This window comes from Cricetulus griseus, chromosome 3 (genome assembly GCF_003668045.3).
Source record: "Cricetulus griseus strain 17A/GY chromosome 3, alternate assembly CriGri-PICRH-1.0, whole genome shotgun sequence".
NCBI lineage: Eukaryota > Metazoa > Chordata > Mammalia > Rodentia > Cricetidae > Cricetulus > Cricetulus griseus.
Window position 1 is genome coordinate 18,624,153 of NC_048596.1, and position 14,068 is coordinate 18,638,220.

Consider the following 14,068-nt stretch of genomic DNA (forward strand, 5'->3'; position numbering starts at 1 on the left):
TCTTTTTGTTTGTTTACTTATTGTTTGTTTCCTCAAATGACAGCAGTGCAAACCCCTGGCAACACTCCTACCCCTAGAGGTCTGCTTAGCATTTAGCAAGTGGTTAATAAATGTTTGTTGAAGCGACAGATTAAAGCATTTGAGAATGCCTCAATGTTTTTAATGGAAATCTTTAATTCTTTCTACCCTGTTTTTATAAAATATTCTCCCTAGGTGATTTCACCCTCTTCTGTATTTTATTATATAATTTTAATAATTCCCTACCAATCTTGTTCTTTGTTTCTGGTCTGAAATGATATCTCAAAGGTGTTTTTTAACCTTTATTTGTCCCCTGCTGTCTGGTTAATTGTAAGTTCTGTAGTGAAACACATGCTTTAAAGAAAATAGTTCTTTGAGAGTTTTGTACAATGTTTTAATATTTACCCTTCCCGAAACTCCTCTCAGATCCACCCACCTTCCCTACCTACCCATATTAGTATCTTTTATTTTAAACCCATCAAAACCAATGTGTGCTTCTCACATATTCTTGGATGTGCATTCTTCCACTGGAACATTGTCAGCATTACCAAGGGCTACACTCAGAGAAAAAGTTGTCTCTCCCTTTCCTAAATGCTAGCAATTGTCATGAGCTTCACAGATTGAGGTAGAATTTGTGCCTAACTTCTCCTTCCTTGCTGAGATTTTTGTCTGATTTGGGCTTGCACAGGTTTTGTACAGACTTTTGCAACCACTATCAATTCATAAGTACAGCTTCCCTGCTGTATCTAAAAGACACTCTTTACCTGTAGTAGTCTACCACCTCTGGCTCTTATACTCTTTCCTCCACACTCTTCCACAGTGATCCCCGAGCCTTGGTGAAAGGAAGATATGGTATATATGTTCCTTTTAGGGCTGAACAGTCTACAGTCTCTTGTTCCTTGCATATTGGTCAGTTGTGGGTCTGTGTTAATCACCAACTGTTGCAAATAGAAGCTTTTCAGATAAGGGTTGAAAGATGCATTGGTCTATGAGTATAATGTATTATTTGGAATCAGTGTAAATTTGTTTAGCTGTATAATACTAATAACCTCTTCTCTGGGACTTATAATTTGTCTAACTATAGGTTCTTGGCCTGATGATGGTGCCAAGTGTGGGATTTCATCTTGTGATGCAATCCCACAGTGTTTGGTTACTCCCCTGCCGTTACTCCTCTGATGCCACTATACACCAGTTAGTATGTCTTTATAGATCAGTTATTATTATAATTCATGGGTTTCAACAGGCCATAATCAAAGGCAATATTAACATCTGAGTGTTAAGTGCCAAAGAGGCATGCATCCATCCTATAAAATACTAATACATTTTAATATATTATTTTCAGAAGGGATTTATAGTTTGTCTGTTCCAAATCCATGCCTTTAAATGTTAATGAAGTTCAAGATAATGACTTTCATAAGTCAAAGCTAGCTTGTGATCATATCAGAAGTCTCAGAGTACATTCTTCTTCCTACATTATAATTTTTACAAGTTTAGATACTATCTCTCCTTTTGCTAATGAGATAGATAGATAGATAGATAGATAGATAGATAGATAGATAGATATTTAGAAAATGTTCAGACATGGAGAAATAATTCCCATACTATAAAATTCACCCCTTTAAAATATGAAAGTCTGGTATACTCATAAAAATTTTAAATCATTGCCATTTTAATTTTAATACATATTCAAGACTCACAAAGAACCTTATACTCATTAGTAAGTCACTCCCTCTTGTCTCCCACCTTAAACTTCCCCCTCTTTTTCAACCTTGTGGAACTACTAATCAACTTTGCACCTCTATGGATTTCCTAGAACATATTCTGGCTGTTTTAAATACATGGATTCACATAAATTCACATACTACATGACCTTTTATGTTGAGTCTTTTTCACTTAGCATAATGTTTTCAGAGCTCTCTGTGCTTTTGTTTTATCATTTTGTTTGGCATGTCCAAACACCCTTTCTCCAGTATCCTTGCTACAATATCTGTCTCTGGGAACAAATTTAAACTGTAAATATCCTGGAAGCCAAAGGTTTAAAAAAGTGGACATAAATACACTCTTCAGCTTTAATTAATTATAAAGGAAGCAAAACATTTATTACATGCACAGATATAGTATATTTAAAGGAATTATATCTAAACATAATTTTCAATTTTACTATATGCTTCTTCTTTTAATCAGTTAAGGTGTTTCTCATCCTCTCCTAGGTTATGATTTCTAAATCCCTTTGGGATGGACATTCTGAGCAGTGTTAAAAAGACTGAGAGAATTGCTTCTCAGTAAACAAGATGTCAGCCCTGATGACTTTTTTCTTTCAGTGTACAAACATGGTTAGGAGGGTGTTGTCTTATTTGTACCTGTAGAAATTGAACCCTTGCTTTGTACCTGCTAAACATATGCCCTCTAACTTTTAACAACATGCCTATGTGGCCTCCACCATAATCCTCATTCTTCCTGCCATTATTGGCTAGAATCCTTACTTCCATCTAATTTATATAATATTTTACAGTTTTGTTTCTGAAAAACTCAGTAACTTTGCCAATACCAATTTGAAGTGAGTTATAAAACAATGCAAATTTTCTCCTAAATGGGAGTGGGGCAGTTGCAGGAAGCTAAACCTAGGAAGAAGTGCGCTCACTTGCTGATGCCGACCTGTGAGTTTGATCACATGTGTAGGTGTGTGTCTTGTATTGTATATTCATATATATTCAGATAAATACATATAGTCTTTCTGGGAGCCCTAAGGCGCATAGAGCTTCACTGTAGTATATTCCACCACAAATTACAGCAAATCATCAGTTCACAAAAGGTCCTGTTTCTGTTTTGTCTATTTCCTTTCTTTGTGTCTTCATTTTATGTTTGACACATTTTAAAACAGATGTGTCTTTGTTCTTTATTATTGTATATTAATATGGTCATATAAATAGCATCATACCACATATCTCCATGTTACTTTTTTTTAACTTACTACTGAAGGTTTAAAGCCTGTTTGTGTTTCTGAATTGTGATTATTTTGCTCCAAATGCTGCATAGTATTTCATATTATATATTGAATACATTTTGTATTTCAGTCCTCTAACTATGGATACCTACCACTGATTGTGACATGGTGAAATCTTAGTACTCTTCTCTTTAGAAACCTGAGGAACAATGGCTTTAGTGAAAATGTCTAGGAGAAGACATTAATGGGTATCTAAATATACTGTTTTCTCTATCAACCTCCCTTGCATATTCCAGAATCCTCCAGTCTTTCTTCATACCCTAGCCATTATAGCAGCAGCCAGAGCTTGGTGCTAGTGTAACGCAGCAGGAACTTGCTTCTCATTCCTTCTCTGGACAGAGGCAACAAATATTTGTGGGATATGCTCAGCTCTCAGAGCTATATATGAAATAAAAGGAGGAATAACTACATTAGGCTACTTCTGACCACCAGAAGATAGAAACCACAAGAAAAACACTTCCCATTGTGTTACCCTGGGAGACAGTTGAATGGTTCTGAGGTGTTTATAGGCTTTTACCAACATCTCTATAAGGTTGAGTACAGGTTACCAGTATTGGTTGCCAATTTGAAAGCATATCCCCCTATTGCCTTTTCCTTGTTTCAATCCTATAGGTCACCACTCCTGCTGGTTGTTATTATTTCCTTAGATGAACTAGCTATAGACAAGCTTGCAACTCAGACTGTACTTTCAGAAGCTACTAGTGTTACCCAATACAAGAACTGCCTGATTGCTTTCCAGGGTATCTGCACCGTGATCTGAATAGTTTGGCCAACCTCCAACTTGTGGAAGAGAGACTGGGTAATTTCAAAACTTCAGAGGGACACATTTTAACAAGACTTTGCCTCTGCCTGGAAGGCATGCAGCTGTAGTTCCCTGTGCAGATATGACCTGGGGGTCAGGGACTTTTCTCTTTATACTTACTTCAGTTGTCTTCAAAATATGGTTGCAATATACATGCCATGCCCAATATACACCTCCCCAGAACATTTTTCTCTCCCTCTCATGGATCATGACTTCTGACACATAGACAATATATTTTATTATAGCAGTGCTGTAACATGGTCCTAAAAATCATTGCTTCTCGGTACCTGTTAATATAGAAACACGATGTGGTTCATCTTTTCCAGTGAAGGATGTTGCATCCCTAAAGTCATCTTACACTCTAAAATATGCATCTGTCCTATCATACTATCACTTGGGATGACTTAAGGAGAAAAATGAACAAGTGTGAACATTAATGCTTTTGATGCATGTGGCAACTCACTCTGCCTTCCAGACAGTCTGCTCCAGAGTCAGCCATTTAGCCACTACAGTAGACCATCTCTTTTTCCTTTCCTATGGTCTTCCTGTAAAAGGAAAGCAACAGATACACATCTTCATGAAACAAAGCACAAATCGTGACCACTTGGGAGCGCGGAATGAGAGACACTTCCGACAATGCTTTTCGTTTGGGAACAGCTTTTAAAATCTCATCTATCTCTTCTTCTTCTGTTGTATGCACAGGTGGTGAATACATACACTCCAGGAAAGAAGATTTGGCTGGAAGGCGTGGTGACCACCTCAGCTGGAGGCACAAACAATCTGTCAGATTCCTATGCTGCAGGATTCCTGTAAGTTATTTACATTTTCACTCCCAGGAACTTTCTAGAAAAGACAGTGAAACTATAACCCACTCACTACTCACGGCAAGGCAAAGATCATTTCCAATTTTATCATCTATTCATTTGTAGATGTAGCTAACCACCTTACAAACAGTAATTAGTCACTTCTCCAGCTACTAACATTTTGTCAGACATAAGCATCAGAACACAGATGACATCTTGAGTTTAAACTCCATAGTTTAAACCTCAGAGTCAATACCAGTCATTCTCCTGTCTGCATTTTACCACAGTTGTGGGAGTTAGGTGGCAACAGGCAGAAACATAACTAGAGGGACTAGTAGGAGAGATAGCTATATTGCAAAGAATAATTATTCTGTAATAAGTCTTTAAAGAATTCTGGATCTACCAGGTGCCAAGGACTGTCTGAAATGCTTTGATACTTTGTCAACCAGTGAGATTGATGCTACTGTCTCTGTTGTAAGCCAGTGAAACAGAAGCTAATATTGTACTCACATTGCAGGCAAAGAAGCTGAAGGGCAGAGTGGAAGTAAGTTAGCCCAGGTAATTCATTTAGCTGGTGGCAGAGATCAGACTCAAGCCAGACAACCTGCTCCAGAGTCCAGCTTTTTCACCACTACAGCAAACCACTGCTCCTTCTGTCTCCCACAACCTTGCTATGAAAAAAAAGTGATGGGCTTGCAAAGGAAAAAAGAATTTCCCTAAGTGGGATTATCAGGAAGGGTTTCATGAGAAAGGGGGCGTTTGTGTGGGACGTGGGAAAAGTGCTCTGGTTTTGTGGGTGAAGACTGGCAGAACTGATGGTGAGGTGCCTCAGGCTGAAGAAACATCCCTGGAAAAGCATGGCTGAGGGGCAGTGTGCAGCCTTGTTTCATTCAGTAGGGATGGAATGAAGGCTAAGACTATGAAGAGAGTTTACACCAGTTCATGGAGGGCCTTTTAAACTATTTAAAGAAAATGAGGGCCTTATTCTGGGCTCATACCAAGCCACTAAAGATTTCAGAGATGAGAGAGATAATCTGACGAGCATTTTAAAATTTAGGCCTTGTCAATGATGTGCACAGGCTCTTGGAAGGGATGAGAAATGAAGACTACTGTAGTTGCCTGGAGAATGGCTTGAGCCAGAAGCATAGAGCTCTGCTTGGCTTTCCAGTGTCATGTAGCCAGGACAAACCTCTCACAACCAGAGACTAACCAAATTATTTTTTCCTGGTCCATTGTGGTCCTTTGGCCCTTGCTTTCTGGCTGAGCAATACATGAACTGTGGTTTTACCCTCAGCTATGTGTTTTGCTACTAACAGCTGTTCCTAATTAGACAGATGCAGTTCCGTTCCATTGAGACAGCTTCTTTAATATATTTGTGAAGAACAGATCAAGCTGGCCAAGCAGATGGCATTTGCAGATGGAATCATGTCAATGTACATGAAGATAACTGCTCAGGGTAATTCATGGTGTTACTCTGGGTCTTCCATGTTTGTAACCTCAGCATCTAACATTGTGTTTCCAGAGATGTCCAATAAACATGGTTGAAATGGATGAAATGGAGTGAATCAGCATTTAATGCAGCACTGCTAAGAGACTTCTTTCATAATTTACTCCCCACTAGTTTGATAGGAATCCTGTTGCAAGGGAAAAAGCTAGGTTGGCAGTCAGTACTAAAGGACCCCTTGGAATCAGCCCAGGAATGGCTTTATCTCAGCTGACGCCAAATGATTCTGCTTTGAGGTCCAGCAAGCAGCGTGATTGTTCTGAGTTTTCTTGAGCACTCCTCCTTTTAAGGAATGGTGTGAAATGAAAAGTACCATAGGTCTTCATGGAAGCAGCTGAAACAGAGACCCCTCCCCTTTGCATGAACATCAGCCAGACATCCATAGAGCTCTACGTGGATTTTGCGGATGAACCTGGTTTTTGATATTTGGGCTGTAGTTCAAATCATCAGTGCTTGGTTGACAGAGATCAGAAAAATCTAGTTCATTCTGCTCCTGGTCTTCTCTGTTACGTCCTTGTCATCCATCCCATGTTAACTCCACAGGGAACACATAGCAATGTGCTGGGTTTGTGAAGGGATACATGTTACTTCCTATAAAAATGACACAGGTGTAGCATTCTAAGAAGCTAGCAAGCATACAAAAGGGTGGCATTTTCCTAGGAGGACTTTTCAAGTTCCTAGAGCACGTGCAAATGCATGCATGAATCAGAATTATCTGCTAATGGGGACTGAGGATATTGCTATCCCCACAGTCTTGAAATTCTTTGGAAAACTGCAAATTCATCTTGCTAGACTACTTACTGTGTCTCCAGCATCTACCAGCATACAGTAATATATAATAGATGTTCAATAAACACTTATGAAATGGGAGAATGACTACAGAACAAGTGAGCAGTGGGATCATTGTACATGCACAAAGCACCAAGAGACCACCCTGTGTACTTGTGCAGAAGCTTCTGGTGGAGGGGCTCGCGCATATGTGATTACGCATTTACTTGGATTTTGTTTCTTCTAGAAGATGAAATTCCGAAGGGCTCTCACATATGTGATTACGAATTTACTTGGATTTTATTTCTTCTAGAAGATGAAATTCCATGTTTGATCTTATAGATAAATATTGAAGATAGACCATAATGTACTTGTACTTTTTGAACATGGCAAGAGCTCTGATTTAGGAGGCTTTCAACCAGAGTCTGTGTTATAGCTCCAGCACAGGGCATCCTTTGATAATCCATCTGCTACTGTGCCTCAAGACCAGAGCAAGAGCTGAACCTATTATCCTAGTTTCACAGGCTTGCCAAACTAATGAAAATAATAAAGGCAAGTAGCTTTGCCATGTGATGTTCCCAAAGTCATTTCAATTCTCTGGGTCACAGTGTCCCAGTGTGACAAAACTAACACAACAAAGGTTCTGCTGTATTGTACACAGACTTTCCTTTATTTAAAACTTTTGTTTTTGCGTTTTTCTTTGCTTTGGGATTTGGTTCTGTAACCCTAATTGTCAGTAAATGTGTTCATTTTATGAGAATAAAATAAAATTGTAAATGTAAAAAAAGATTTGAGAATGTGAACATTATTTATTCATAATATAAAAATTAGAAATGCTCTTTATTCCAGCAAGGAAAAACTTAATTCTAGAAGTCATGGGTTTGGAGCCCCATATGGTTTCAGATTTGGGAAATCATAACTATGCGTAATTTTTCCCATGTGCTGAATGGTGATTTCCAAAGTTCCTAGAATCTAATTTTATCCAGATAAATGTCAACCTAAACAGTGCTGTGTACCTACACCATGCCAGGAACTGTGTTGGGTGTTCTGAGTCTAAGCTCAAATTCTGTGTGATTGAGGACCTGTAACTAACTGGGAAAGGTGGGTGGATGCTCACCATCCCCCATGCTGGCAGGGGGCATAGACAAAGAAGCTCTCTGAAAGCAAAAGGTGATGCTGCTGACCAGGATGCCAGAGTTTAGAAAAGAGCACTTGTTCTGGAGATTCATATGGTAAACAATTTGCCAAATGGAAAGAAATGAGTTAGAGGAGGGTAGGTAAGAAATGATAAGCAGGAGTTAAAACATGTGTGAAGACGGGTCAGTGCAAGAGAGCATGCTATATTGGCTACTCAAAGGTGGTTTTGTGCAACTTAGACCTGTGGAGAATGAAGTTTGAGGTAAGAGCAAAGATGAGGTGATATTTCAGCAGTGGCAACACAGAGAGAAAAAACAATAAATGCCTAAATTGATGAAAGAATTAAACGTGTTGATAATAAAGGCAGAGTCAGAAGGGAGTTCAGGAAGAGCCTAGACAGCGGGCTTCTTAAAAGAGTAGCATGCTGTGTAAAGTAGGCATTTTGCATAGTCAGGGATAAGTGCTTGGTCAAGGAAGGTTTCCTAAGGTAACATGCTTTAATCTGTGAAGGATTTATTGTGGTGTTGAGGAAAGCATGATTGCATTGACTGGGACAGTGACATATGAGGAAACCAAATGACAAGGGGTTTTTGCATAGGTCATAGCCTATGTCAGTTAGAATCCTGTGGAGAGTGTGTGGTGTTAGGAGTGTGGAGACAGAGGATACAAGGTGCACTGTGAAATGCTGTGGTTGCATGTTTGTGGTCAGGGAAGACACATCAGGGCTCTAAGTGGTCACAGTATTCATTTGTTAGTATTCCAGAAGTAAAATATCTCATAAGCTGTGATACATTTATGACCATGAACAAGTCGTTTTATTCCCTCAGACTTCGGTTTCTTTTCCTGAGAAATAAAGAGATTAGATCTGAAAATCTTTGAGACCTCTTACAGCTTCATGTTCAGCACTGAAAATGATTTTCTCTTCCAAAGCACCAAGAAAATTTGGTGGTGCCTGGGGGAGGAAGGTGGTGTTTATTTGTGTGTTGCAGATATGTTCAGTTCTCATATAGTGCTGTTTTAAAGTTCTGATATGTTTCTTTTCTTTTTCTTTCTTTCTTTTTTTTTTGTTCAGATGGCTAAACACCTTAGGAATGCTGGCCAATCAGGGCATTGATGTGGTGATACGGCACTCATTTTTCGACCATGGATACAACCATCTGGTAGACCAGAATTTTAACCCCTTACCAGTAAGTAAGCTGGATAAAGATGCCCAATTCCTTTCCATATCATTTGGTTCTTTTGATCAGGCCTTTTTCCACACTAGGAGAATGTTTGTCCTTCTGCTATTGGCAGTCTCTTTCATAAATCAGACAGAGCATTCTTGTCTTTGATTTCATGAACTATTCCATGGGCTTTGTCTTCACTCCCCTCACGCGTGCCCATGTACTCTCTCTCTCTCTCTCTCTCTCTCTCTCTCTCTCTCTCTCTCTCTCTCTCTCACACACACACACACACACACACACACACACACACACTTATGTGTGTATAATGTATAAGTTCATTACTATTACTTCAGCAAACTTTGTGCAGTTAAGATTCCACATCTCCTTGTGGCCTGTTTGAACTATGCTTGAGAGTGGATTTTTCCAGATTGTTTTCTTTTAATGCTAATAGGAGACATTAGTTAACGTCAGATGCAACATGTTGAAAGCAGATGGGGGTGTTCTAAGATCAGATACAATGGGAGCCCATCTCTTAGGCTAAAGTGCACTTGGATTAGATGTTGACCAACACCTAAGTGATGATAAAGAGATTTGCCCCAAGGCAGAGTTCTGAGTGGCCTGCTGCATAATCATCAGAGAATTTTCAGTTAGCCCAGAAAAGCTGGGGCTTTGTTGTTGTCGTTTTCTTTGCTTTGTTTGGTTTTGTTTTTAGAAATATCACACAGATGATTCTTTTATGTGGCTATCATATGATATTATATCATTGCACAGTCCTGACGGAAGGTCAGACTCTTCTCCCCAAACCTGTGGTTGTCCTTAGAGATGCTCTATCTCCTTTAACAAGGTCACTGAGGGTGAGACAGGGAATGGGGAATATAATGGCATCCCTAGACCTAGATCCTGTGCCTTAAGTTACTGTTGCCTTGAGAGTCCTGGGAATAAAGACATTCCGGAACAGTTCCTGCCATTTGCTGCCCTTTACCTATTTCTACCCTACTGCTTCTACCTTCCAAACCCCAAGTCACAAGGCCTTCCAAAACAAGGAATAGTGTGGCCCAGAGGAGTATCATTCCCAAGACTCAAAATTGAAACCAATTGGTGGGATTGTTTGTTTTTTTTTCACAAAACAAAAATAAGTCTCAAAGTGTGTATGCAAGACTGAGGTAAGAAGGACTGCGGAGAGTTTTCCATTTAGAACCACAGAGATTTATTTTGTTCTTATATACCTGTGAAAATAAGCCAAAAATAATTAGAAAACTACATTCAAGTTATAAATATTAAACATAGAGCATGTCTTCTATTTGGAATAAATATTATTAAATAGTTTTTAGCAGCAGGAGTTATGGAGGGAGCAACAATGAATAAATAAATAATAGAATATGATAAAGGTTCCTAGATGTACTGAGGGGCTTTTCTGAGTGTATAATATATAAGCAAAGAGGCAACTAGTGGTAAGAAGCCAGACATGCAGGCTTTATACAACTTTCTCAACAGAGCAGAGGCTAACCCTGCAGAAACACAAGATCACAAGACATAGAGAGACATAGACGGAGGGTGAGACTCCATAGAAATGAAGTAGGCAGGAGTGAGATTGCTCAAGGCAACAGAACTTTTATCATAGCAGTAGGATAAACCACTGGCGAGCTTTAACCAGGGAGGTCATGGACACTCTCATGCTGACATTTGCGGCAGGTACCATTTTCAGCAATGCAGACAATAATTACCAGTTCACAGGTGCAGGGTGCTCCTTTATCTGGTGAATCAGCAAAACTGCACTCCTCCTTTTTCTCTTCTTTCCTTCATTCAAATTTCATTCACTCATCTTCATCACGTCCTTCATCTGTTTATTGATAATCCCTGGCAGTGAATCTCTGATGAACCAAAATAACAAAGTCCCTGTTCAGTGTGGAGAGAAATTATATATATATATATTATATATATATATATATATATATATATAAGATAATTGTAGTTTATCATAACTGCTCTAAATAAAGCCTGCTGGGGTAAATATGACTTTATTAATTTTCCTGAAAAAGATAAAGTTCTAAGAAAAAGGGAGTGTCCAAGGTCAGAGAAGTTACAGTCGCTGGGACTCCCTGGGTTTTCTAGCTCTAAATCCTCTTTTCTCTTCACTGTGTCACATTATTTCCCATGGTGCTAACTTAGGTGTCCTTGCCATGGCCTTGAGGCAAATTCTGCTTTGACTTGAATATGGAGAGAAATAGGAGCGAAGGAAGCAAGCTAAAGAAAGACTGGTGTTGAAAGGCGAGGCAGGCCTCATTTCCAGGGTTAGGCAACATAGATATCTTACCCCATTGCTATGTAACTTCCCAGGACCATGGCCATAAACACATTAAAGACAGAAATCTTCATAGCTTTATTCTCCACAAGCAAGAGTAACTGTCGGTGGCTTTCTTTAAAAGTGTCACACAGAAGTCCTCAGTTGATACCCAGTGGCCCCAGAGCTCACATAGCCTTTAAGATGCTAAATCAAGTTCCATGGATGTGGCACAAAGACCCAAATGAGCCAGGCAGCTGCGTTTCTGGAAACATCAAGCTCTAATAAAGAAATCATACTTTTTTGTGAAAGCACTTAAAAAGGTAGCCAGCTTCCCTTTTTATCTTTCCTCGTGGTAAAAATTCTGCACCTTATAAGCAGGAAACTTGGCAGCCAGGAGAGTGTGCCCTAAGTCCCCTGGAAAGAATTTACGAGGCTAGGTCTGAGAGACACTGCTGGCTAGCAAGATGGCAGTGGAGCCAGACCTGAGGATCACATTGATTGCCATGTCAGGAGGATGGTAGCATTGATAACTAACATTGCCAATAAAAGCTTGTGGATTTTACATTGTGGTTACATCTTCAGGAGAGTTTGTTAAGAGATTAGAGGATTACTAAACTGCACTTTAGTTTGTCTCCCAGAAAAATAAGTATTTTCTCTTCCCATTCCTTCAAACCCAGCTTAGTATATTTCAGGAAAGAATCCTATTAGCAAATTCTTTTCTGTTTCTGCTGGCGTTCTTGAGTAAATCCAGAAACTGTGAGCCCTGAGCCTCGTGGCTCCTTGGGCCATATTCCATACCATTCCTCCCCTTCCTAGTTAGCTTCACTGCATGCTCTCCAGCCCAGCTTCAGAGGGGCCATTGTCAAAGGTAAGAGACACAATTGGGACAGGACGACACTTTAAAAGTGCTTTTGAGGAGTTAGGGTGAGGGAGAAATGGTACAGAATATTCTTAGGGTGGGGAAACTGTTCTGGACATTATCAAATAGTGGGCACTTTATAAAATATTGATCCCAAACCACAGGATGGACACCGTAGGTAAATCCTACTGTAAAATGTGGACTTTTCGTGTCACTGATGGAAGGTGACCAACTGTAAAGTCACCACTCTGATGAGAGACTGATAATGGAAGCGAGAGCTCACGTGTGAGGGCACGAGGCATGGGGTATCTCTGCGCCTTCTAATCAGTTCTCATCGCACCTGAAGACTTCTCTTTTATAAAGAGGCTCTAAGACATAGGATGAGACAGATGGGAAGGGACCGGAGGGAGAACATGAGGAAGGGTTCTGCGTCCCCTGTTCTGTTCAGGAAATAACTTTCCAGCCCCATTCCTTATTTCCTCATGTTTTTACTGCTAGGAAAGTGGCACCCTTCTCCTGCTGTGTGGCTGTCATCCTCCTGAGAAAAGGATTTTAGTTCAGCCATGGATTGTCTTTCACTCCCACCCTTTCTGCTGACGGGCCTGCCATTGGGAAAGAGGGGACATGTGAGTCTCCACAGCCAGGCAATCAGTCGTGGGCTCCCTTGGGAGTAGATGATGTTTGTGCAGAAGAGATCTGCACATTCAGTGGACAGAGTCCAGACCCCGCCAACCCTGGGCACTTCTTCTCCAAGAGGGTTTTGGAATTCAGCTTGTCACTTTTCTTCGGAGTGTGATTTACAGAGCTTTCAGAAAGAGGAATGGGGAATTGCTAGTCTGCATCTTCCTAACTCCCACGCTAGGACAGCAAAAGGAGTCTTCACACAGATGCAATTTAAAAGAGGGGGAGGGTATGGAGGGAGGGAGGGAGGGGAAAGGAGGGAAGAAAGAAAAAAGAAAGGAAGGAAGGGAAGGAAGGAAAGGGAGGGAGGGAGGAAGGAAGGAAGGAAAGAAGGAAGGAAGGAAGGAAGGAAGGAAGGAAGGAAGGAAGGACACTGAGCTCTGAGCTCACCATCATATGGATGTACAGATAAGATATGGTTAGTCCTGATTAGGACTACTTTATTTAAAGAGCTACATCATGTTGTCTTAACTTGTCTACTCTGTGCATAGTGGTCTAGCTGTGGGCATTTGGCACTCATTTTTGCTTACTGTGCTTGATGAGTAACAACAAATACTCAACAGCCATGTGAATATCTGTTGACCACTCTTTGTGTACATCATTCTAGAGTATACTCATCAGTCATGGATTGGAGCACAGGGCTGTAGTCTGCAGTGACATGAAACCTATGGTCACTGTAACAACATATTCTGAGCCAAGCCATCACTGTTCAAATGTTGTTTAGCTTTTGGACAGAAGCTCTGCCTTTTACCACTGCTAGTCTGGCTTACTTGGTTAACTTATCTACCGCAAAATTCTAGGACAAGTTGTTAAATATCCTGTCTCTTTTTTCCCCTCAAACTGTCCCTTAGAGATGGTACCCCTTATACACAGCATGGTTGAGATACAGACACAGGATCAGCTTAATGCACCCTTCCTTCAGGAAGAACTCTGAATTTTAAACCCATACCCCAGTGTTGCTGGATTGACTAAGACTTGACCATCCAAACAGGAGGTACCACAAGGAGCAACAGAGTCTAGAACTGTGGCGATATCTGTGGGTCCT

At 40.2% G+C, this 14,068-nt stretch overlaps 1 protein-coding gene across 3 annotated transcripts in view; it reads left to right on the forward strand.

Annotated features, from left to right (window-relative positions):
• Nucleotides 1-14,068, forward strand: part of Hpse2 (heparanase 2 (inactive)) — a 585,409-nt gene that overhangs the window by 435,422 nt on the left and 135,919 nt on the right. For all 3 annotated transcript variants that reach the window (XM_035443067.1, XM_035443068.1, XM_035443069.1), the window contains 2 exons: nt 4,527-4,633; nt 9,109-9,223. In XM_035443067.1, coding sequence (XP_035298958.1) covers nt 4,527-4,633; nt 9,109-9,223 — 222 coding nt within the window. The remainder of the gene's footprint in view (nt 1-4,526; nt 4,634-9,108; nt 9,224-14,068) is intronic.